The 27,289-nt window shown below is 34.4% G+C and overlaps 2 protein-coding genes and 2 non-coding genes across 5 annotated transcripts in view; 2 read left to right on the forward strand and 2 right to left on the reverse strand.

The window, feature by feature from the left end:
- Positions 1 to 759: 759 nt before the first annotated feature.
- Positions 760 to 16,036, reverse strand: LOC126972020 (trimeric intracellular cation channel type 1B.1). Its single transcript, XM_050818571.1, has 7 exons — positions 15,779 to 16,036; positions 12,306 to 12,462; positions 11,275 to 11,447; positions 10,037 to 10,136; positions 7,561 to 7,681; positions 3,790 to 3,949; positions 760 to 2,159 (listed from the first exon to the last, which is right to left on the reverse strand). Exons 1-6 carry the CDS (start codon positions 15,897 to 15,899, stop codon positions 3,794 to 3,796), a joined length of 828 nt encoding a protein of 275 aa, XP_050674528.1. The 5' UTR covers positions 15,900 to 16,036; the 3' UTR covers positions 760 to 2,159; positions 3,790 to 3,793.
- Positions 15,053 to 15,124, forward strand: Trnap-cgg (transfer RNA proline (anticodon CGG)). The gene has a single exon. It is a non-coding gene; the product is annotated as a tRNA-Pro (tRNA).
- A 187-nt stretch (positions 16,037 to 16,223) lies between the features above and the next one.
- Positions 16,224 to 16,296, forward strand: Trnav-cac (transfer RNA valine (anticodon CAC)). The gene has a single exon. It is a non-coding gene; the product is annotated as a tRNA-Val (tRNA).
- Positions 16,297 to 19,037: 2,741 nt separating this feature from the next.
- Positions 19,038 to 27,289, reverse strand: part of LOC126972016 (uncharacterized) — a 36,487-nt gene continuing 28,235 nt past the window's right edge. The window contains exons 6-8 of one of the 2 annotated variants that reach the window (XM_050818567.1): positions 25,083 to 25,341; positions 22,889 to 22,925; positions 19,038 to 22,144 (exon numbers count right to left, since the gene is read on the reverse strand). In XM_050818567.1, coding sequence (XP_050674524.1) covers positions 22,120 to 22,144; positions 22,889 to 22,925; positions 25,083 to 25,341 — 321 coding nt within the window. In that variant the 3' untranslated portion in view covers positions 19,038 to 22,119. Of the gene's footprint in view, positions 22,148 to 22,888; positions 22,926 to 25,082; positions 25,342 to 27,289 lie in introns of both variants that reach the window. The other variant, XM_050818566.1, reaches the window with a different exon arrangement.

Genomic DNA, 27,289 nt, shown 5'->3' on the forward strand with positions numbered 1-27,289 from the left:
GACGTACCGACTCATCAACAATTTCGAGAGTACAGTTCCCAATTGTTACGGGAGTAGGTACGACATGGACATTTGACATGATCTTCGTCTTGTCATTTTGAGACCTATATTGAGGCAATCGAGCATATAGGTTAAGTCTTCCAGGGTCTCAACCATGATAACGATATCGTCTACGAATCGAAGGTGAGTGATTAATCACAAGTGACTCACTCGATGAAAAATGAAAGTGTCGATAGATGCAATGCTGACTTTAGAAGCGAGTTTGCTCTAAGCTTAAAGGTAAGTCGTATCAGCAACGGAATACTGAATTTTTTCAGAAAATTCCACAGAGTCTGTATGATGCAAGAAGATTCTTGATAATCACGCGTTTGTGGCATACCAGATTTCAACTGGATGTTTCAGCCCACAAGATGGACCGATGATCTCTTCAAGATCGCCGCAACCAACATCGTGAAGATCTTTGGGGGAGGCCTTTGTCCAGCCGTAGACGGATTCCGGGTGATATGATGAGCCTTATATCTTCTCTATATATATATAATGAAAATAGTCCTTATTTGAGGCTCAATCACGCCTACACAACAGATCGTATCGACATTAAACTGCCACCATTCGATGCAAATTTTATCCTAGATGGTTAATGGCTACTTATTTTTCGAACTTTAAAACGTTAAAGAACGCTTTCATTAATTTATTTCCTTTTAAAATTCTCCCAGCGAAGCGAACGGGAACGGCTATTTATAAATATAAATAAATGCACAGTTATATAAATCATAGTTTATTGCTCCCTTTTCACTTAATAAATAAATTAAAGTATATTTAAATAATAAACGAAACAGTAACTCCGAACGCGTGCACCCAAGCATTCGGGCTAGTGTTTCATTGTAACTAATCCCATAGTAAAATACAATTATACTAAAGTATTTTTGTTCTGTGCTCATTATCAAAAACTGTCTTTTTTGTAGTTTCTCCATAGAAAGGAATATTAATGATTATATTTTGTATTTAATGACTCTATAATTGATGTGTAAAATAAAATTCATTCATTTTGAAAAGAAAGTCGTTCTCGTTTTTCGTTTCGAACTTACTTTTTACTTTCGAACAATAAATGTAATTTATCAACACTGTTCTTAGTATATTCAAAATATCAATTATTACCTATTGTTTATACTGTGTTTGCAAACCACACATAACAAGAGTTTTATTTTTAATTTATTTAGAAAAAGTAAGAGATTGTCCTATTAAGTTTTATTTATGGAATAGATTTTATTACATCAATAACAACCAAACCATAAATTATAGATAAACTACCCATAACCAAACACAGATAATTTATATATTTTTTTTTGTTCGAACAGCATTGATAAATTACCCGTAGTAAAATAAATACAATGCTCTTATTTGACATAAAATAACATTAAGAATAATTGTGCGACTACAAATGATTAAAGATACCAGGAAAATATAACTACTTATTATGCGTTAAAATGTGCGTAAACATTGTACCTTCAATATATGTATTATATAATAAAAATCCTAGAATACAATTGAAACACTGACCTGTACAAATACCACTGAAAACGCTGTTCCATATCTTTGACAGCAAATTTTTTGTGCCTTGTACAAATACCACTGGAGATGCTGTTCCATATCTTTGACAGCAAATTTTTTGTGCCTTTTTGAAGCGCCACTCGCGAGCGTCCAGAGAACTAATTTTTATATATAATACAAATAGCTGTGAAGGAACGTACAATACTGTGAAGTATTTTTGCATTTTGAATTAATTTCGTTCGTTTTCCGTGTTAGTAGTTCCGTTTGCTGAGGTTGTCATCACTGCTTTTAGTACCGCAGACTCTCGCTACATGGCCAACAGCGCCAAAATGGCGAACATCAAACAGGCACAAAAGCACTTTGACAGTCCAGTGGTATTTAGTAGATGTCAGTGAATTGACATAATCGTGCTGAAAATACTTATAAAATGTCAAATTAAATTTCAATCTTAAAATAGTAACCATATGCCGTCTTACTCTAAGTTATGACTAGTGGTAATACAAACATCATCTTTGGTCGTTGTGCCATTTTTTTTAAATTTACGAGTTTTACTATTTTTTTTTTCGTTTTTCTTTAGTTCCTTCAAGCAAACGTCGGTGTCAGTTGGATATCTGTAACATAAAATGATTTTAAAAGATATCTACATTTTAAAAATAGTTTTATTAGTGAATTAATAATTTTAAAAAGCCTTTATCTTTGTTCGCAATGATAATAGCAATATGATATTTTAAATAATAACTTAAATCTAAACTATCAACAAAAACTAATAATTGGAGAGCCATTTTTTACTTAGGTTGTACTGCGAAATCTACTAATGGCCATTCCCAATATACTATCTACAGATAAAGATAAATTACTATCGTCGACTGTCAGTAATTGGCTGTCAATAATCTGAGGCTATCCCAATATAACCGATAAGTCATTCTTATCACCAAACTTCTATCGCTGGTAAGCTATACGTCATTCCATTGAAAGACAGCGTGTACGGATAAGGTGAGTTACCGTCGATAAGTTTATTGGGACAGAAAAGTCAACGATAGTTACGATTTTTTATCTCAGGTAGGCCACTACCGGATATAGACTGAATATTGGGAACGGCTATAAACCGATTGGAATCATGCTTATACCATAAACATGCAGCGTGTTCCGGAGAAGGTTTTAGTACCTATATGGTGTGTTGGTGATTACTTATCCGGATTTTTTTTTGAATTAGAAATACCTATTTATTCTCAATACAAATAATTCAGTCAATGTAATTTCTTTACATTTAACAATTTATGCAATGAGTGGGCGCGGGGTATGTACTTAATTTATATAGCAAAACAACGTTTAACTAGTGTTTAGTTAAACAGCTTGTCATCTACCAATACTAATACGAGTTTGTAAGTTTGTAGGGAGTAATCTCTAGATCTACTGAACCGATTTTGAAACTTCTGTTATCAATAGAAAGCCGTGGGTACCACAACGGCGCCTATTTCTGCCGTGAAGCAGTAATGTGTAAGCATTACTGTGTTTAGGTCTGAAGGACGCCGTAGCTAGTGAAATTACTGGGCAAGTGAGACTTAACATCTTATGTTTCAAGGTGACGAGCGCAATTGTAGCGCCACTCAGAGTTTTTGGGTTTTTCAAAAATCCTGAGCGCCACTGCATTGTAATGGGCAGGGCGTATCAATTACCATTAGCTGAACGTCCTGCTCGGTTCGTCCCTTAATGACATAAAAAAACCTTATTAGTGAGTGTAATCATAGGCTATATATTATATATAAACCCTCGCCCGCCCACCTTTCACTTTCGACTAACAGCCATTTTCAATAACCTATCTACCCTTAGTTTAACTTACGGATACATTGTTGTCACCGTTTAAAGACAAGATCTTACCTTTCCATAGTTATGTCCAATACAGTTATAGCCAATGCTATCTGTCAATAGGTTATTGAAATGTAACTAAGCGTAGAAGGATAGATTTGTCTACGTCTAGTAACTTAAACTAAGGATAGATAGGTTATTGAAAACGGCCGTAAGTAAATGGTTTGCTTTGTGAATAAATAGGTATTAAGAGTCTAGTCGGTTTTAAGGACGATGATGGTATTTTAAAATAACATTCGATCCCATATTTTTTAAATTGGGTTAGGTTATGTTAACTATATTAAATATAGATGTAAAATTGCAAATTGTTGATTTGGAAAGGACTTATAATCCAGTGGTAAGATGCCTCTTGCAAACATGGAAACTTATGCTTACCTTCCTAATTAGTCTTTTTACTGTCTTTTGTCTCTTCCTTAGGCTGTCCCTTTCCAAGAAGCTTGGCGAGAGAATCCCAAATGCCGCCAAGGAACAGAGCGCTGAATAGATTCTCAAAAGGCACGAATGGATCGTGGATTCCCAGTAGAATCGATGACAACTGAAACATTGGAAATCATATTTAAAAATCTGGTAAAGACTGGTTTTATGCTAGTATTTGATATATACCTATAATTATCGTAATTTTTAAAAAAAGCCACGATTTTCATTGTGACCGTGACCGAGCCAAAACAGTTTATTTCTCTCTCAGAGCGCCATTTGTTTTCGAAGCGGTGATAGTGCTATGATTGACATCAAAAAGAATTCGATGGAAATCAATTTTAAGAAAAAAACTGACTTTTAATCAAAAAGTTGTGTGTGTCATTTTTGTTTTCATTTTAAAATTGATACCATAATCGTTTTTCTGACACCGAACTTTAGAATTCATATTCATATTGTTGGACTGATAATTTTACGCATCCGCCATCTTGGATTTAAAAAATGACCCAAAAATCTTTCTCTTCTGATATCTCGTGGATGATATCTAATATCTAATAAGTGTACCTACTATAGGTTTTTTTTTATCAAACGTGGTCTCCTCATAGTTTCGAACGCGTGCGCTCTGCGATCGGACGTGCGTAAACGGTGCGTTAATTATATCTACTCGTGTGAACTCGTGAGCTGCTTACGAAGCAATTAAAAATGGTGCAGTGTAACAAGTGCAAACTATTCGTATCTTTAAACAAAGACGAAATAGTGAAATGTAAAGGTGCTCAATGTGATACGGTGTACCACAAAAAATGTGTTCGTAGTAAGAGCTTCTTGCAGACGGGAATTTGTAGTGACTGCAAGGGAAAGCAGGAAGGAACAGAGACAGAAACAAGCCTTAATGAAGCCTCACCAGACATGCTGCTAAAAGAATTAAATAAAAAATTAGAAATCATATATAAGATGGAAAAGCAGTTAGAAGATATAAGCGAAGCAGTTGACTTTTATGCTGAGCAGTACCAGGAAATGGTTAAATTCAAGGCAGAATCTGAAAAGAAAATAAAGTCATTGGAGCAGAGAAACGTCTATTTAGATAAATGCAATAAGGCATTAGAGGAGAGAGCATTGGATATGGAACAGGGTGTAAAAGCGAGTAACGTAGAAATTGTTGGATTGGAAAAGCAAGAGAATGAGATCACAACTGAGGCAGTTAAAAGAATTGCCCAGAAATTAAAGCTGGACCCCAACAACATTGAAGATGCTTTTAGGGTCGGACGGGAAAAACCTAATGATAAGAAACCGCAACCAATTATCGTAAAATTAAAAACTAAATCTGCACGAGACCAATGGATCAACTCAAGGAAAACAGTAATAACCAACAAGGAGATATATAAAAACAGCAACAGTGACAAGCCCATCTACATTAATGAGGACTTGCCACGTTTCAAACGACAGCTATTTTGGACAGCAAAAACACAGTTGAGAGGGATTTGTAAGTACATCTGGATCCAAAACTCCAATATCTTAGCCCGTAAAGAAGATGAGAAAAAAATTTATAACATTAAAAACGAAAAAGACATCGAAAAAATAGTAGTATGAATCACAATATGCAACTAAGGCACCGTACACACGCAATAATTTTATAATATATAAAATTCAACGATCCTATAGATTTCCTACCAGATAATATAGAATACACGAGATATAACAACATCGAGTCCTGGCATAAAAACAAGGGTAATTGTAAAAAAACCCTACAAATAATACACCTAAATATAAGATCAATACGAAAACATTTCAATGAGCTGTTAGTGATGCTTGAAAAAATTAAGTATCAAGTAGATGTATTAATATTATCAGAAATAAATATTAAAGAAGATGAAGTATCCATATTTAAAATAAAGGGATTCACGCCCTATGCCAGAAGAAGACAAATAAGTAAAGGTGGGGGAATATTGTTGTATGTAAAAGATAAATTTAACTTTATTGTGAAAGACGTTAATACCATGGCTGCGGAAACAATCTACGGAACGCTCAATATAAAAAATACCTTTATACATATTATTGCGTTGTACAGGCCGCCTAATAAGAATAAGCTGCACTTCTTAGAGCAAATGAACGAAATGACTGGCTCGATATATGGACCAGTGGGATATTTAATGCTTGTTAATAGTGCAGTTAATGTGATTAAGACATGTCGAGTATTTATGTATGCAGATGATATGTGTTTGCTATACGCGTCTAACGACGTGGAAGAGGCGCGTGATAATATCCTAATAGATTTTGAAAGCCTAACTAAATGGGCACACGATAATGGCATTATTATTAATATGGACAAAACAAAATGCATGCATATTTACTCGCCATATAACAGACGCGCTAAGACAGTCCAATACAAGGATATAGGTATAGTGGGGCATAGCTACGACTGCCTACACAGAGATAAATATGCGTGCGCATGTAGCTATATTCAATATGTAGAAAATTATAAGTATTTGGGATTGCATATCGATTGTAACTTCAATTTCAAAACACATGTGACAGCGGTATGCAATAAACTACGATCAGTTCTAGGGCAGTTCTATCATCTCGAGCCCGTGCTGAACAAACATACAAAACTGGTAGTATATTATGCACTAGCTGATTCAGTCTTAAGCTATGGTCTAAATATTTACGGTAAAACGTTTAAGACTTACTTAAACGAGATTGAAAAAATTCAAATTAGACTATTAAAACTAATAATTGGAAGCAAGGAAAAGGAAAAATACGGAAAAAATTATGACAATATATTTAAAGACTTAAAAATACTGCCAGTAACTAACAAAGTAAACTATTTAATAACAAAAGAAAATTATTACTCAAATAGATTTAAAAACCCTGTTAATCTGAGAGAAAATTTGAGAAAGAATATCAGGAATATTTATATAATACCAAAAATATGTAACTACTATGGGGAAAGATTAAGGGAATATGTTGTGCCAAAAATTTTTAATAGTATAGAATGGTTAAGAGAGGATAAAAAAGACTGTAGAGTAGTACTTAAGAAAAAATTAAAAGAGCACTTTCTTAAAGTCTCCACATAAGCCTTAATATTTAAAGTAGTATAGTTTAGTTATATGTATACAGGTAAGATTTTAAAATGTTTTTAGGAATATTATGAATTGATAACTAAGTAATGATATGTGTGTAATGTTATATGTGTATTAGTAATAGTGTATATAACGAACAAATTAGGTATAATTTATTATAGATGCACAATAGTATAATATTGTCTAAGAGCGTAAACTCGCCAACAAACTGTTGCAACAGTTTGGCGAGATGTAAAATTTAAGTACCAGCTGTGCATATATTTATGATTAAATAAATTAAAAAAAAAAAAAATAAGAAAGGGACAAACTTCACTTTTCATCTTCTTCAGCTCTTTATAAGGTTATATCTTACGTGTGTATCTTTTGCCACGTGTCAATGTCTCAAACGAGGCCTGGAAACCGAAAAAAAAATCGAACTGGTTAACGTTTATGGTTTTATTTTTACATTTGAGTAGGACTAAACATTCGAGTAGTATTTATATAATATCACTGAGCATTAACTGTATATATATGTCAGCATATTACATAAATACATGTGAAATCCTGATGCTGTAAATGATTTAAGTAATTGGCGATAAATGTCTAGACACTTCTTCTCATTAAGGCTCAACGTTTCCGAAGTAGTATAAATAATAATATATCTTAATTTTGATACCTTAAAGTAGACAAAGAAAATGACGATGCCAAAGTAGACGAGAGCGTGCGGCGCTGATATGAGGTCCGTCTTCTTGTCCAGCACAAACATAATAGAGGCGACCAGAGATGCCTTCGTGTAGCTGGAATTGAAATACAAATTATATTATTATTGAAAACTATATGTAATCACGGAAAAGTAAGAAAGTAAGGTCTCCGTGTCACCTTACATAACAGTGAGGCACCAAAACAAGCTGGAAAACGTGTAAATACATAGCCCTACGCATACACTGACACTAATACAAGCCGATCGGCCGCCATTAAGAGATTTGCTATCGTCTGTGACAGATCAGTTTGCGTCGCAATTAAATATTTTAAAAATGCCGTGCGTTGTGAATAAGTATAAAAACAATAACACAATTTTTTCTCCCTTAAATAATTATATACACAATATATGATTATTTAAGGGAGAAAAAATTGTGTAACTGGTATAGCCCGTAACCGTACACACACTAGCATAAAGGTGCTTCACTCGCTAATATCACGGCGCGGAGTCCTTCTTGTTTTACTAGTCCGTGTATGTAATATTATTTCTTAGATCACTTATACGTCTAGATAGACTGTGACAGCTGTGAAAACGTCTAAACAAATTGACGTTGACAGTTAGTGTTAGACGTAGCTTGTCATGCACACCAAAGTACCTGGCCCGTTATCTAAGTAATATGTATGGAATCCTTAAATAAAACTGTGTTTTTTCACATTAGTTTTTGCGTAAAAGTTACATTTTTATTATTATTTGAGCTAGCCCGACGTTTCGTGAGATTTTCAAAGCACGTTTTCAGGGGATCTGTACAGTTGCACACGTATTAAAAAGCGTTTTCACCTCTCCAGCACGAAAAGGGCACTATTGCTAACTACAAAAGAGCTTTTTGCTGCGAGCGTGAGGCAAAGTGATTTAAATTTCGAACCCCACGTGACCATACATCCGGGAATTACACCGCGTTAAAAAAAATAAACAATGCGATGCGGTGCGTTCCGAAACTCATTTTAGCCTAGCGTATTATCTCATTGTCACAATGATATTTATAATTAACATTGTGAAATATTATCTTAATTGTTTCTCTTACTATACCTATAACACTTTTCTCGCTAGTCGAGGTGAAAAGTTGTATGTTTCACACGAGAGCAAATATTTTTTTGTCTCTATCAGCACTAGCAGCAAAAAATAACTTTGCTCACTTGTTGAACAAATAACTATTTATGTCAATGTGTAGGTAACATTCGCGTTAATCAAAGAATGTATTGTTTTATTTGTTTGCTAGTCTAAATGAATCAGGCGTTATATACTACGATTTATCTCGCAAAACGGAGAAGGTCTTGCAGAATATTCGAGACCTAGAATGAATTTCGTGACGTCACTCGTATTCATTCAGCCGAGGATTTTTTTTAACGCCAATTAGGGACTACGCGCAGGACTTATTTAGCTCTTTTCAGCTTTTATCCATAGAAAACAACAATTTTGTATGGAGACGTTTACGCGTCGATTCAGCTTTCCGCGTCCATTCTGCTTGCGCGGCAAACCAGCATAAAATGAGGATAAATGTGTTTTTATTATGCGAATGCGTTCGGCGCTGTTCCGCCGCGTACAGCGCTGTTCGCCGTCGAATGCGGCGGAACAGCACTGTACAGGGATGGTTCGCGACTCCTTGTCGACAAGTTGCGACCTGTATTGTTCCTGCATTGATTTGACGTAATCATTATGCACGCAAAGATTAAAGAGTGCAGACGTGATTTAAAGTTATTATTACGACGCCGTACGCGGCTGATAGAAGCAGAGCTGTATAAGTGTGACCAAAATCGTTTATCGATTTATTAGGGTAAGCGCACACTACGAATTTTTTTTTCGATTTTTAAAGTGCGATATAAAATCGCTGACAAACTGAATAAGGTCTGATGGAACCGTAACATCACTAAAGCCACGAAAGTCCGCCTGATGAGAAGCTTAGTCTTCCCAATTTTCTTATATGGTGCAGAACGTGGACGGTGCGTCTGAAAGACCGACGCACTCGAAATGTGGTGCTGGCGACGACTACTGTGAATTCCTTGGACTGCGTTTCGGACCAATGTTTCGATATTGGAAGAACTCAAGGTGAAGGAAAGATTATCGTCGACTGTACAAATACGAATCCTCAAGTACTTCGGGCACGTTACATGAAACCAAAACTCCACGGAACGACTAGTCATCCAAGGAACAGTGGAAGGCAAGCGGTCACGATGTCGGTCACCTACATGTTGGACAGATTTGATAAAGGCTAGGACACAAACCACAAGATCGTGGCAAGTGGAGGAGCATTGCGAGGGCTGCATCATCCACCATAGATACGTCTTGTGTGTACCTACAGTCTCATCATGCAACCACGACCACTCTGTCAAGAGTGAACGACTAAGGAGGAGGATAAAATCTCAAACGACAATAATTCCTACGAGCCTATACTTACAAGCTCGGCTGCATGGTCTCCATGGCGGTTGGTGTCCAGGCACCGCGGATGAGTCTCTCCACCAGTTTCGTAAACCCGGCGCCATTGCCCTTTATTGTACCTGAAAACCGAACGGACAAGCATGACTTATAAATAATAATATATAATATAAAATAATAATAATATTGACACAATTTTTACACAAATTATCTTGGCCCCAAATTAAGCATATATAGCCTGTGTTATGTGTTGCAAGACAACGATATATTTAATACAATATACTTAAACATACATTAATACATATAAACATCCATGACTCGGAAACAAACATCTATATTCATCATATAAATGCTTGCACCTACCGAGATTCGAACCCGGGAATTCTAGCTTAGTAGGTAGGATCGCTAACCTCTCGGCTATATAGGTCGTCAAACTTGTTATATAAAAAATACGTTTAAAAGTTGTTACTTTATAAATAAAGAACAAAATAATTAGTTGCATTTCGTGTAACTGTAATTCATAAGTATACATTTTAATTTTAACAACGAAACATATTCTGAAAGCGATAACACAGGTCGTCATGTCTAACAAACTATTTTAACTGTTTTAAAGTAAAAAATAAAAGGAACGGATTCTAAAAATGCGCTCTTGGACAAGAATTCTCAATAGGATCCATTCAATGATGGGTGTACTTCCCTAGTTTCTAGAATAGTAAGATTTTTTTTACGAGACGAAAATGACGTTCAGCTGATGGTAATCGATACGCCCTGCCCATTCCCATGCAGTACCACTCAGGATACTTGAAAATCCCAAAAATTCTGAGCGGCACTACAACTGCGCTCGTCACATTGAGAAAAAAGATGTCAAGTCTAATTTGCCCAGTAATAAGGTACGCGGAGAGCATTGAAATTATATATAAAATTCAATTATTCTTTAATATTCCTTTTTTTGTTTGTAATTTGTTCCTTTTTGTGTTTCGTCTAATCAGTGTGCCTAAGTATGATTTTAATTATAAATTTAGATTTATAAATATTTGAATAATAATTTTGAATAATTTAAGTAACATTTAGAAACTAACATCATATTTCATTCATCCTGTTGTTTTTAGATATAACATCATCGCTTATTACATCATTTACATCATAACGCGCCAAAAGAAGTATAGCTTGAAAACTCAGAAAACACGCATTAAAAAGTATTTGTAAGTATGGGTCGCTTAACTGCTTCCCCGTCTAGTACAAAAATGCAACTGTGCTCACCAATTATAATCATTATGATATAGGCGTTAGGGTACAGTTTGGCCGCGTGGCTGACACCGTCGTACACCTTCTTGGCGCGGTAGATCTCCTTCATCGTTGCAGCCACAACTTTGACCGGCAAGAACTTGGCCACCTTGTATCCCACGTCGAACGGCGTGTAGAATACGACGTACCTGAACACAAATTGATATTACTGACATAGAATAAAACTTTTCGTTTAAGAGACTTTGTGGAATCATCACCACAATCACCATCACCACTGCTGGACAAAGATATCCCCCCAAGATCTCCTGCCTGCATTGCCCTCAAGCAACGTATTCCGCGATCTTGACCAAGTCGTCGGTCCATCTTGTGGGGGGGCCTACCAACACTGCGTCTTCCGTGTTTGCACCGTATTTTCCTTTTAATATATTGCCATTTTTTTTTGTAAGTATAAACTACTAACTGTATTATTTTAGTTTACTTCAACTGTTATCTTTATAAGTCGTTAGCCACATCCAGTCCTTCTTATTCCGGATAAATATAAAATATGTTGATGTTCTTTTGTTGAGAATTTTTTATGTACCTTCATTTTTTGTAATTGTTCACTTTGTTTGTTTTGCATGCTTAGTTATAGAAACCTAAGGTAATATTACATTGTATATTAATGTAAAATTCTCATGTAAGTGATTTAATGTAAAATCTTATGAGAATAAATGTCTTTAAACCGAACTGTATATTAATAATAATATTGACATTTTACACAAATTATCATGCCCCAAATTAGGCAGCGATATATTTAATACAATGTACTTACTTAAACAAAATAAATACATATAAACATCAATTACTCGGAAACAAATAAATAATAATAATAATAAAGAATATAAACCATTCCCGAAAAGATGAAGCTGTAGATATTTATTTAAAAGAGTGGCAATGAGTTTCTTGCCATTGCTTCACATAAAAACCCAACCCTTTCCGAATTGGCGGTAAATATGAAAAGAAAAGAAAACTTGTGACTTTGATGATTTTGATGTGATCCGATTTACCATGTGACAGTTCCAATAAGAAGTTGCGGAGTGTTCTTAAGTGGAGCTAGAATGGGTTCTCCCAACAGTCCATTGGCGACCATTCCGCCCGCGAAGATAACCAACATTGTTGACAGCCAGCACGACAGGGGATGCTTACGAGAAAACGCTTGGGCACCTGAAATCATAATTTGGGCTATCATTAATTCACCGTAAATTTATACCATTTACCAGTGGGAGGCTCCTTTGCACAGGATGCCAGCTAGATTATGGGTACCAAAACGGCGCCTATTTCTGCCGTGAAGCAGTAATGTGTAAGCATTACTGTGTTTCGATCTGAAGGGCGGTGTACCTAGTAAAATTACTGGGCAAATGAGGCTTAACATCTTATGTCTCAAGGTGACTAGCGCAGTTGTAGTGCCAATCAGAATTTTTATGGTTTTTCAAGAATCCTGAGCGGCAGTGCATTGTAATGGGCAGGGCGTATCAATTACCATCAGCTGCTCGTCTTGTCCCTTATTTTCATAAAAAAATAGTATTTATAATATTATATTCAAATACGACGCCTGCGCCTTGTGCATATTCTGTCATATTAATAATTCTCCCTTCTTGACAAAGGTAAGATAAAGACAAAAAGTTTTATATTTGGAGTAAATTTACTTCGCGTTTATTAATAAAAAACATTATGTTCAAATAATATAGGGAAGGGGCATGACCTTTGTTCAAGTAAAGAGTAAAAACCGATGCACGTATAACAGTTCCATAGTTGCTACTGGACTCTATATGGACTGTACTGATTTAGGGTTTTTTTTAAATGAAAATAATGACGTTCAGCTGATGATAATTGATACGCCATGCCCATTACAATGCAGTACCGCTCATGATTTTTGAAAATCCCAAAAATTCTGAGCGGTACCACAATTGCTTTCGTCACCTTGAGACATAAGATGTTAAGTCCATTTGCCCAGTAATTTCACTAGCTACGACGCCCTTCCGACCGAAACACAGTAATGTTTAGACATTACTGCTTCACGGCTGAAATAAGCGCCGTTGTGGTACCCATAATCCCACCTCCCACTGGTAAAACTGGTAAAAAGGTGAAATTTTCAGGTGATTTCCATATAAGACTAGCGATTGCTCTTGTTCTTCTAGTATAGTAGCAACCGGAACAATTTTTTTTTGGCAAGGTATAACAATAATGTGTGAAAACTGTTTTGGAGTTCCACAATTTTTAGGTACTCATTGTAAATTTTTATGTAAAAGAGAATTTTTGCTTGGTCTCATATATTTCACTCAACATTTGTTAATGCCACATTTTTAATAGAATAGGGACATTCATGTTTACAGATCACCTGATTGTCAGGGAATAAAACCTGAAAAACCAGAAATACAATAGAGTTGAAGGCCTGTCAATAAATATATAGGTATATATATATATATATATATATATATATTTACTAGCTGACCCAGCAAACGTTGTATTGCCGATATTAAAATCGCGATACAAAAGTAACTGTTGATCGTAGATAGGTGAAAATTTGAAGTTGAATGTATTTTTTAATGCTGACTCAATCAAACAAATTTAAAAAAAAAAGTAAAAAAAAATAAAAAAAAAAAAAATAAAAAAAAAATTTCATGTGGACCATCCTTAACATTTAGGGGGATGAAAAATAGATGTTGTCCGATTCTCAGGCCTACCCAATATGCACTCACAATTTCATGCGAATCGGTCAAGCCGTTTCGGAGGAGTTCAATGTTTAACACCATGACAAGAGAATTTTATATATTAGAAGATGTATATATATAGCGTTCTCCCTATAGTCTTGTAGAAGAAGAAGCAGAGGCAGGCAGAATTTCCAACCCATTGTTGTATCAAACTGGAGGTGAATAGGAATGGACAAGTTTGAATGCAGATTACTCTTATGAGTAATTAATTCCCCTCATGGGAAAGTCATTGAAAGTAGGCTCTAACCCAGAGCTAATTTGTAGTAGGTACTACTAAACTAAAAATAATACCTATTATCATCAGTTAACGATAAAATCTAAATTATTATTAATACAACAAAATATGGCGTATCTCCTCCATGACAAATGATTAGGGATAACGCACAATATTATGTAATTTAAATATTTTTTTGTTAAATATTTTTTTATTTACATGGCGCCATTTTGTTTTTATTATGTTCCTAATTCCTATAGCGTCAATAGTACCTAATAGTAAGTATCCATACCTACTCTGTGACATTACCACACAGACGGCGGAAAGCGGAGTCTTCGTAAAATGGTGTTCATTGAATTAATCTACGGGTACGGATCCCTAAAATCCAACTTTATTGAAGACTTTACTGTATATTTCTTTCAGCTGAGGTATGTATGTTGGTAATTACTAATTACGTTAGGAAACAATAAAGAAATCGTGAGAACTATTAGCTCAGTATTTTGCAACATTTTTAAACATTAAAATTTGTGTATTTAGTTTAAATTTTCTACATTTAGATACAATTATATATTATTATCAATTTACTATCATATCGCCACCGATGAATTTTAATTAAATTTTATCATGTTAATAATGTTCCACGGCAATTTTAAATTATGGCAATATATGATAAGTTGCGTACTTTCAGAGTTGTGACCTAGATAGGGATAATAATTTACGTTTTAAAGAATACTGTTCTATTGTAACTAAATATTTTTCTTCTATAACGCAAATTCTCCCATTTTCATAACATTATGTGCTGATTAAATATTTCGCAACATCTAAACATGGCTCGTTGGTCTAGGGGTATGATTCTCGCTTCGGGTGCGAGAGGTCCCGGGTTCAAATCCCGGACGAGCCCGGTAAAAATATTTTTTTGTAAATACAATTTTAAAACACTTCAGAATGCCTCTATTATTTCTTCGCACTTCTAGCAGTTTCCAAAAGTATTGTTTTAGTAATTACACTTTTTGTATCAGTTTAAATTGTGCAGCATTGAGATTGGTTGTTTTAACTGACGTGTTGTCATTGGAAAATGACACGTGGGATTCAGCGATAGAATTAGAATAGAAATAAATAAGTACAGATATTTAAATTGCGAAGGCTCTATTAATACAGGGTTTATAAATTTAAATCAAGTAACATTTTTTGCTGTAAAGAATAAGTATGTAAAAATATTCTAACATGATAAGAAAGTACCTATTAATAATCTGATAATGTACGTTGCAAATTAATAAAACCGATAACAGACATTTTGAGCATGTTTTAGAAAAGTTTATCATTTATTTCTAAATTAATTTAGTATGTTCTAGTTTTCAGACCAACATTTTAATTTAAAACGGGCCGCATTATGTTCAACAGGGTAGGTAGGTCCAGTCTATTTTTAACATTGTAGATGTCTTTATTTCTGGACATCGATGTGGTCGTTTTAAGTCCATAAATTATGAACAAGAATACATAAGATACGGAAGTCAAACTAATGGCGGGAATATGCCTATATTATTATAAAATTTACCTGTTCCTAAATCTTCTCTGACTGATAGAGCACATAATAGTGAATGCGCTATATCGAAATATGGATACATTTTGAGTTTGATGACCTGATTGGCCAGGTCTAAGAAGGCTTCGGGATCCATGGCGTTGTATTTTCACTTAGCTGATATGTAGGAAATGATCTTTAAACTAAACACCGACAGTATACTGACGGTCACGTGTAAGCGACCGACCGCGGGCGTCGTTGCCGCGAGACTAAAACGAAATACGGAATTAATCTCGGATCGCTCAATCGCTGAATAATGCAGTCTCTCTAGTTCAAACTGGTCGAGTGAAATGCTTTTTGGACTATTTTTGATCAACGTGCTAGACAATAGCAATACCGCAAGCTCTAATTCCACTTTTACTTTTTTTATTACAATTACATGAGATAGGATAGTTTTCTCAATTTCAAATCTATTAGTCAAGTTTCCGTAGTGTAGTGGTTATCACGTGTGCTTCACACGCACAAGGCCCCCGGTTCGATCCCGGGCGGAAACAGTACATTTTTATTTGTACTTAACTTTTTATAATATGTACAGCAACATTTTTTGTTCAATATAATTTACGTATAGTAGTAAATGCATAATGTATATATATTAAAATGATTGAAATAATCAATAACAAGTTTCCAACATTATAGTTTAATTATGCATTACACTAATTATAATTCACACTATCACCAAGCATTATTATAATTCTTCTTTAGATATTTTTCACCTTAAATATAATAGGTAGGTAAAAAGAAAATATTGTAAAACTTAATTTATAGGTAATAGGTAGTTTCTTATTGGTTGTGTGACTTGTAAGTATGTTGTATATTCATTCTAACTGCATAAATACTTAATGTTTTATTACATACAGTAAGTAGGTACTATCACAGTAGACATATTATCAGTACGGAAACTAAACCTTGTTGATAAAATACTTATCTATATGTTTGTTTATTCTTTTAACCGACTTTAAAAAAGGAGTTTTGGAACGAAGTTCCTTATGAGGCGATGCAGAGCGTAAAAAAAGTAAAAAGCGTAAGATTTTTATTTATAGTGATAGCTATACAGTGTACAATGCAATCTTATAGTCTACATGATGACTGTTATGTAATGTTTTTAAACAACATTTTATTGAATGTTTTTCTTGGAAATATTTTTTTTGGAATGAAATTTCAAATGTCAATAACGAATATGACATCTGTTTTGAGATCCGAGATGGCGGATGTGACTTTAAGATCTCCACGACGATCGGTCCTGCGCTGCCGTCATCCAACGTATTCCGTAGATCTTGACCAGATAGTCGGTCCATCGTGTGGGGGCCCTTCCAGCGCGTCTTCCGGTACATGGTCGCCATTCAAAGACTTTTCTGCCCCATCGGCCATCTGTCGAACTATGTGCCCTGCCCACTACCACTTCAGTTTCGCAATCATTTGGGCCATGTAGGTGACTTTGGTTCTCTTACGCACATAATTATTATGGAATGAGCTTCCTTCTGCTTGGCGGTGATAACCAAATTATTTGGTTGCACCTACATGGAAGAAAGTTCCTTGAACTGCACTGCAGAGGAACGCTTGACAACCTAATTTGCGGCGTGTCTTGCGAGGGTGGTATTCGGATGTTTAACAGTTCAAATTAGTAGTTTATTCCTATTATTACCCAATTTTTCGGAAACTTATAGCTGAATTTATTAATTGCTAATCTAGTCAGACCACCAAAGTAAGAAAAATATTTTCAAGGTCCAGTCACGGACGAGTAAAAAATAATGACTCCCTGTCACCTACATAACAATGAAGGATCAAAACAAGCCAGTTAACGTGTAAATACATAGCCCCACGTTTTTTTTTTTTTTTTTTTTTGAGAGGAGGAAATACTGTTACGTTTACCGTTCCGGGGCGTAATATGTCGGACTCGAGTGTCCGCGTAAGCGGACACCCCATACCGACTAAAACCTCCTCTGTGCTGTTAGCAGCTCTGGCTTTCACAGCGAAGTAGGACGTGGGCCGTGGAGGCCGCAAAGACTACGCAACAACAGTCGCGGGGCGTCTCCTAAGGAGACTCGAACCTCAGACCGGCTGTGTGCTTGTGGGAAGGAGAGAGAATGAAAATGAAGATGAAATGAAGATGAAAGATGAAAAGGTGATAAGAGCACACTCGCCGGCGAGTGTGGTGATGTTTTGTGTAATGTATGTAAGTGTGTATGTATGTGTTTATGATTGCATGTATGTGTGTTTGTATGTATGTACGTAGTGTAAATTTTTGTGTGCATGTATGTTTGTGTTTGTGTCTGTTTGTGGAGTGTGTTTGTGTAAGTCGTGTATGTCAGTCCGTGTGTGAGTGAGTGTAGCCCCACGTACACACTTACACTTATATATGCCGATCAGCCGCCATAATGACATCTGCCATCGTCTATGACGGACAGTGACATCCAGTGTGGCCGGTAAATAAACAGGGACTTTACCCGAAAAATAGGTAATCCATGTATTGCTGTTCTAAGTAGATAAATCATTATCTGTTTCAAGATGCAGTGATTTATAATAGGTATGTAATTTAACCAATTTCTTTTTTAAAGTTCTGTGGGACACTGCTTCAATACGAGTATCATTCTCATCTATGATCTGGTGCATCCCAGTATCAGTTCTAAACATCAAATCCAATCAAGATCCAATACTCTGTCAAAATTTCTATCACTTTTGTATTTACCTAGCAACCAAATGACTAAATGAAGCACATAGTTATTTGTTCTCTAAAAATGTACTTATTTGATACCACGTCAGTGGCAAACGAATTTAAGAATGAATTTTGTGCAGGTATTCTTAAAAATAAGAAATGATAGTACGTCATTTTCATATCACTTAGAACAAAGATACTGCAAACAAGATATGGACACAGAAATAGAAACGGCAATCCTTACATTCAAGGTGTACCTGTTTTTTATTTACTTAAACTATGCCTGCGATTTTTATTTTTAATTTGAAAACAATCTATGTGAAATTAGAAAATCAGATTTGGAGTAATGTGGCTATATAATACTATGACTATTAACGGGACATAATTTGTGTTATGTGTGGTATCCCCCGTAACTGCACACACACTAGCTTAAAGGTGCTTCACTTGTTAATATCAACAGCGCGGAGTCCTATTTTTACTCGTCCGTGGTTCCAGTAAGATAAGAGTAAACGCAAGTGGCATACAGTATTATATTTTGTACAATGTAGCACTTCTTTATAAAAATGTATAAATCAAACACCATTTCCATTATCTTTTTATTTAAAATGTTACAAATTTAAAAAAATTATACAAAAATAAATTATAAATAACTATAAAATATTTGTAGATACATCGAAATATGATTGCTCAAGCTGATTTTTCTTCAGTCTTATTTGTTAGACACAGCCCAAGCTTTGGAAATGTTAAGGCGAGTATACATAAATTTTACGACTACCCTCCAAATGCAAAATTTAAAAATAATCTGATTTCTTTAGAATTATACATCCATACAATGAGTGATATTAATGATTATACATTTACAAACATTATTTTAATAGTAGTTATTTAGTCATCTAAATCTTATATGAAACAAGTATATCTATTTCATCTAGAGAATCCTGATTGTTATAAATGAGAATGTTTAGAAAAGTATACCTACAGAATATTGTAGAAATACTTATAGATTCTTTATAGTAGCATAAAATATTCTAAATATCATCCTATTTACAGGGCGTCCCAAAGTTATGGGACATGAAGGGAAAGTAACCTTAAATCACTTAATTTACTACTTTCTCATATTTGCGTAAGACAAGAGGGATCACATTTTGAGCATTTAATTAATAAATTTACCACCCACAAAAATACCCTTTTGACTTTTTTTTGACTACTTTCTCATATCTGATAATGTATCATAAAAGTAGGGGTGTTTTTTTACATATAAGTCGAGAATTCCCAGACGAGGCAAGTAATTTTTAGAAAATCTTTGAATGCAGAATTACTTACTTTTAAAAATAACATATAAAGTCTTCTTTCAGTAAAATACCCTATCTGCGATATTTAAGGTACTTTCCCTTCATGTCCCATAACTTTGGGACACCTGTGTATTTTCTTAGATAATTTATACGTCTGGACAGTCGCTTGCTGTTAGACAACCGATAAAATAGGCGAGGAATATTAGCTTAGTGTGCGTGACAAGCTACGTCTTTGGATTTGTATGACACTTTGTATTAGTGTGCGTGCATTGCTCAAAATAGAGGTTAGTTCTAAATTCATTTTTTTCGACGTTTTCACAGCTTTCATAGTCTATCTAGACGTATAAATGATCTAAGCATGTTTTTTTGGTAAAATATAACATGTTTTATTAAATTAAAAAAAATATGATTCAGCCTTGGTGCTTCCAAACAATTAATTAAGCAATTAATCGAATGTATTTTAAAACGAGAGTCTTTTGTAAAAGTTTAACAATTTGATGTGCACTTACATAAATAATAATCCATTTTGCGCGCGCTAAGTAAACGAATATTATACAGATGTTCAATATCTTATTATAAAACAATAAAATAATTATTATTTTAAATTAATTAGTTTGCATTGTCATGTTATTATTGCCCTTTTTGGTCTATGGGTGGCATAAACCGCCCAAATAATGCTTATCCTAAGCAACCTACAGACAAAAGTGCCATCCCTTCCATCTACAATTCCTCTTCTTAGGAGTGGGGCGAACCCTAACATCTCAGGCTTTTGATGGGTATTCTAAGGTATTTCTCAGCCGAATTGATGGTAGACTCTGACTTTGTGATATGATACTATGAAATGAAAGATAAAAAGAAGTAGGAAATTTTGAGAGAGAATATCAAAGTAATCTTTCAAAAAATACAAATATCTCTTTTCTTAACTTAACTTAGCAAAATCAAATTACTTGTTGAATGCAAAAGTATGCCAACCGAATTAAATTCAACATCAAACCCTGCCGAGGATCCTCAAATTATAATCACCTCTAGCTTTTGTGTCATACAATTAAAATAAATATAAAATGTATCAATATATAACATATATCAATTATAACCCTGCGTTTTTATTATAAATTACAGAAATCAAACTAATCTCATAGCCACAAGTAAGAAAAGCACCAAATTTTTTTTTAATTTCATACACAACTAAAAATCATACAATATATTTAACAATACATATTCTATTTATTTCTCATTTACCATATAACGCATGGGATGAAACATTCTTATTTAAACCTGGTCCAAATTTAATAAAGCCTTATAAAGGAATATTGTTATGCCTTTTAATAAATAAAGTATGAGCGAGCGTTTCCCATTGGCCGGGTCTCGGCCTACTGTACCGGGCCATCATAATAAAATACCGGGTCGAAACATTCTCGCCTTGTTTTAAAAATGTACCTTACTATTACTATTTTCCGCTAACTTCCGGATTCATTAGTAAAAAAAACAGCTCCATAGCTACTTTGCAGTAAAATTTAGTGACTCAGTATATATATATTGTATTATTTTACCTAATTGAACCAGCTTGGGTTCTTAAATTATTCACGAAGGGGCAGTGTGAAAATTACCGGGCTATTGCAGAACAATATTTGGGAAACACTGGAATAAACTATGGAAATATGAATAAATAGTTCATTTTAAGAAAGAATTACTTACATATGTATTATTTTTACAACCTTATTGTTATTTTATAGAAAATAAGAAAGAATATTATATTAACGGATAACAGCATCATACAGATATTGTACAGATTGAAACAGCGCCTCTGGTGGCGATTTTTAGAAATATGATACGCGCAATAAATATATTTTCAAAATATGAGAACAGATTCTTATAATATTCTTTAACATATTTCATCAGAACCATAACAGTATTTTCAATTTATCTAGTTATAGATTTCCACAGCCAATATCCAAATAAAAATAGGAACATTTTTAAATAGCCGCCAAAATGTTTATAAATAAAATTGCACAGTCATATAATATAAGGAATCGCAACGTTGCTATCACTATTTGAGGCAGACTCATAAATTACTCCATATTAATAGTGAATAAATATATTTCCCCACCGCAAATAAACTCAATCAAATGTAGTCAAAGTAGTTTTTACGGACAGTTATTACAGGGAAATAAAGTATTTTTAAAACAGTGTAAAACACTTTCTTGACTTTTACCGAATAACAATAAATTTTTGATATATATATTAAGATTTTTGTTCATTGCACGGGGGGAATCATAGCAAAACTAACTACAATTAAAACTTAACTAAGTTACAACTTTAACTAGATTGTGTTTTGAAGTGTGAACACCAGCACCCATCATGGCAAAGTGTGATCAGTGGATGAGCTCTGCTTCTACTCTTCTGAAAAAAAAAATATTACAAAATAACCGGTCAAGTGTGAGTGGACTACACACGAACGGTCATCATAGACGTAGAATATTTCGATTCTTTACTTTTTAGGACTAATAATTATTGTAAGAACAGATTTCTGATGCGAGTGCCAAGTGTGAGATTTTTTACCTATTCCATCGCGTAAAAGTTAACTACGATTTGTATGGCGTCGCAAGAGCGCCATCTAGTGAAAGTAGAGGAAAACATTATAGAATGAATTTTGTATATTTTGTTAAAAATTTTAACGACACCCAAATGTTCTTTTTGTGTCAGTAAGTTAATTAGCTCTTTAAACTTTTGTAAATTTCTTTATTTGTAATTATTAATAACTAACTTTTAAAGTGTTAAAACTTCACTATGCAATAAGTATCGTTAGCAACACTTTTTGCTAGTGTAATATTTATTATTTATCATACCTTTATGTAGTTTAAATATATAAAGTTTCTTTATATAAATAAATATACTATCGTATAGACGATTTGGCAGACCGATAATGTATGACCTCCATGTACATATCATGAAATGTCAAAGTGTGTGTTAAGCTAATGGTTTTCAAGATAATAACTGGCTGTCTTTTTACGACTTGTCAATCAAAATCGATTACAGTCACGATACTTTCACTTTCTTGTTCTATCTTGCTCTATCTGCGTACTACGTCACATGTAAAAAATTTAACAGCGACAAAAAGATACCAAACTAAAGTTTAATTACCTCTCTGTAACAGGTGAATAAGTCGGCCCGCCATTTTCTGTAAAAGAATAAATATTATTAGCAATCGTAATTAAAACGTGACAGCAAATTAACAAGACATTAGAAGATATAACACTACTTTGTAAGTAGTTTTGTTTTTAAACATTTTTTCACTTGCATAGCGGCCATTTTGTAATTCGCCATCTTGGTTTTTGTAGTGTCGTTATAAAAGGCAGATCGTCAAGGTTTTCAGATACCTACAGCCCGCTCATTCACAGATAGAATATAATAGAAACATATTTATTGACCACAGGGAGTGACAATAGCATAACATATTGGAACACTTGGTAAACTTCATGAAGCTATAACAGCACGAAAAGGGGCTTTGACATGGAGAGAAGAGCTGATATTATAACACTAGAAATAAGGGATTGCTTGTAACTAATTCTAGTAGGCTTCATAAGATACATAATAGCTTTAAGGGTAAATGTATACACTTCTATAATAAAGTCCCAGCCACTGTTCAGGCATTATCTATAAATAAATTTAAATGTTTTATAAAAAAATGGCTCCGTCGTAAATCCTATTACTCCACTGCTGAATATCTAAATGATCGGACAGCCTGGGACTAGATTGTGATTATTTTATAGCGATAGAAATGACTGTACAATATTGTATATTTATATTGAAAAGAGCGCAAAAAAAGAATGCTGGGACAGTTTCTTGCGCCGCTTCTTCTCTCTCAGAGCGCCATTTGTATCCGAAGCGGTAGTAGTATCTAGTAGTTTAAGAAATGACATCAAAAAGAATTCTAAAGGAATCAATTTTGAGAAAATAAATGCCTTTTATGCCTTTAAGAAACTCCCAGCCTTAAATCATTTAATAACTTAGCCTATATTATATTATTAAATTTGAGGTGGCCTGCGCAGAACCAGACAAGAACCATGCATCATTATCCTCAATACCTATATAATGTACATCTTCTTTGTCAAAGAAGCTTTAATATTAATTTAATGTCCTAGTTTACTGTCTGGTATTTTATTGAAACATTTCATTCAGTGACCTCATGCTACCTGTCCTTAAAACTCGTATACAATTTTATCATACCTCTCGCTTATCACCAAAGGCGGGTCAGCTGCGACTATTTAAACCACTTTAAAACCCCATTTGCCGTAAAACCCGCTCATCGACAACCCATCCCTTAAAGCCTCGCTTAGTATCGGAATTCTGGGTCTCGAATTCTCAATAGATTGCCAATTCCGCAGTCATTTGGAAGGCAAAGTCAAATGGGCTTCGAAGAAGCTGGGCGTCATTTATAGAGCACGGCAGTACTTCAAGCCGGCCACATTCTAGCGCTCTACAAGGCACAGGTCCGGCGTCATATGGAGTATTGCTGTCATTGCCACGGGCAACGCAGAGCTGGTCGAATTGTTGGGAACCCAGTGCTCTGTGACCGGCTAGATAACTTGGCGTTGCGTAGGAACGTCACATCATTGTGTGTCTTCTACCGCATTTACGCAGAATGTTCCGAAGAATTAAATTAAATTTTAAGATTCCTGCCGCCGAATTCGACCTTCGCACGACACGCCACAAATTAGGATATCATCCCCACCATCTGAATGTGTGGAGTTCCTCTACAGTGCAGTTCTTTTTATTTTCTTTCTTTTCAACTTTCTTCCACGCACGACCAAACTGTACACTGTAAACTGTGTAAAGACATCCGAGTACCTTAAAAAAAGCGCATACTTTTTTCAAGGGCCGGCAACGCTCTTTTAATTCCTCTGGATTGCAGGAGAATGTGGGCAGCAGTGATCACTTAACATCACGCACAGTTTAAAGAGATAAGAATGACCTTGTGTATCATATATCACCGAAATTAGCTTCATCGGCTGACAGTTGATAAGCCCTGCCCATAAAATACAGTGCTGCTCAGAATTCTTGAAAAAACCAAAAATTCTGAGCGGCACTACAAATGCGACCGTCACCTTGAGACATAAGATGTTAAATCTCATTTGCCCAGTAATTTCACTAGTTACGGCGCCCTTCAGACCGAAACACAATAATGTTTACACATTACTGCTTCACGGCAGAAATAGGCGCCGTTGTGGTACCCATAATCTAGCCGGCATCCTGTGTAAAGGAGCCTGCCACTGGTATAAATAGTCCCAGGCTGTCCGATCACTTAGATATTCGGCTAAATATGAAACAAACGTACCAATCTTGCAACTGGACTGCCCGTTCCTCTCATGGTATAGAAAATTGACAGTATCATAGCTCGGATCGGCGATAGCAGATAACTCATCACCCAAATGCGAATGAGATTTATGCGGCGTGGACGTATGGATTTCATCTTTGTCGGTGATGTTGGTAATGGTTTTATTTAGAGTGTTCATCGCTGTTGTGTTGATGCTGGTAACGTTTCCTTCGTGATCTGACTCCGTTTCTGAAGACCTGGCACTCGTTCCGTTTGTTAACTGCAAATATATTTATTTATTTATTAAGGAAACAAACAGATACATCACTATAGTAAAAAATAAAGTTAAATGTAATAAATAAAATTCTCGTGTCGCGGTGTTTGTAGTTAAACTCCTCCGAAACAGCTTGACCGATTCTCATGAAATTTTGTGTGCATATTGAGTAGGTCTGAGAATCGAACAACGTCTATTTCTTCATCCCCCTAAATGTTAAGGGTAGTCCATCCCAATTTTTTTTTAATTTTTAGATAAATTATTATTTTTTTAAGATACATTTAAAATACATACAGCCCTAAATTTTCAACCCTCTAAGATCAACACATATTTTTCTATTGCGATTTTAAAATTATTCTATTACATCCACAGATACGCACTAGAGTTGCAAGATGGCAATCGAATTTAATGATTATTGAAGTATGATAAATTTTATATACATTTATATGTATCTATGTATGATATTAATTATATAAATTATAATATATCATTTGGTAAGTCTGCGAATCGGTCGCCATCTATTTTTAAACCCCAAAAATTTTAATTTTTGATTTTATTTTATTACTTTATATGGCAATACAACGTTTGCTGTGGCAGTTAGTAAAATTTAAGAATTACAATATTGGATATATCCTAGAATAGTTTCACACACAAAAGAATACACTTATACAGACATGACAACAGAACGTTAAGATAAGTAAACAATAGAATATTTAGGCGAAAACACAATATTATATAAATCAAGACAGAGACAGATATACTAGTGGTTACAATCTATATATATAAAAATGAATTGCTGTTCGTTAGTCTCGCTAAAACTCGAGAACGGCTGGACCGATTTGGAAAATTTAGGTCTTGAATTATATGTGTAAGTCCAGAGAAGGTTTAAAAGGTGAATAAATAGGAAAATGCTGCTAAATTAAATAAAAACAACAAATTTGTTTTTCCTTTTATGTGTCCATACATAATTTCTATGAAAGAAATTATTGACGCACGGTTTTACAGTTCTGATGTGAAACAATTTCATTACGACAGCAGGGTGCATATTTTACGAAGTAATTTTTGATGTTATGATATATTATTGACAAATTCATATAAAAACATTATTTTATTTATTATATACAGAACATCGTCTGTCGGGTCACCTAGTAATGAATAAAGATACAAGGTTTAAGGTATGGACAGTAATTGTTGTTTTAACTTAGTCTTAAATGACGCAGTAGAGGAGTGCGAAAACAGATTGACATTAATGTGAGAATCCAATGATGAACACATTCTGTGAAGAGGCGCGCGAAACCCAATATTGGTTCTAGGAGTCGATAGGTTGAATAATTATAATAAACACATCTTAATATATATAAATTACGTGTCACGTTGTTTGTCCGCGATTGACTCCTAAACTAATGAACGTATTTTAATGGGGATTACTTCATGGAGTGCAGTTTAGTCCAACTTGAGAGTTTTTATTTCGATTTGGGACCCATAATTATTTTTATTTTCAATATTTGTTTTTTATAGACATATTATTTTCTATGAGAGAATTTAGTCACGCACTGTTTAACAGTTCCACTGTGAAACAATTTCATTATAACAACAGGGAGCATTTTTTACGAAATAATTCTTGGTGTTTTGAAATAAAATGGCAAATTCCTATAGAAAACTTTTGTTTAATTATCTACAGAACTACGTCTGTCGGGTCAGCTAGTTATTTTATATATTATTATATGGAAACAATTATAAAATCATGCCTATATAAGAGTCAATTTAAGCCAGCCCATACTTCTAGCGCAGTTGTGATTTCAGTCTCAGATAATTTATATACGTGTAGTTACTACATTAGACTATATTAGAATAGTATATTAGATTACTATATTTGGTTCGAATCCCGGTAGGTGCAAGCATTTATATGATGAATTTGGATGTTTGTTTCCGAGTCATGGATGTTTAAATGTAT

Source organism: Leptidea sinapis, chromosome 25 (genome assembly GCF_905404315.1).
Source record: "Leptidea sinapis chromosome 25, ilLepSina1.1, whole genome shotgun sequence".
NCBI lineage: Eukaryota > Metazoa > Arthropoda > Insecta > Lepidoptera > Pieridae > Leptidea > Leptidea sinapis.

Bases quoted from the DNA above. Each gene is read 5' to 3' on its own strand.
- LOC126972020 (XM_050818571.1), bottom strand. From the start codon at position 15,899: ATGGATCCCGAAGCCTTCTTAGACCTGGCCAATCAGGTCATCAAACTC. The intron at 12,463-15,778 runs GTAAATTTTATA...TTATGATTTCAG, and splicing joins CAGAGAAGATTTAGGAACAG to GTGCCCAAGCGTTTTCTCGT. The intron at 7,682-10,036 runs GTAAGTATAGGC...TTTCAATTCCAG, and splicing joins GAGACCATGCAGCCGAGCTT to CTACACGAAGGCATCTCTGG.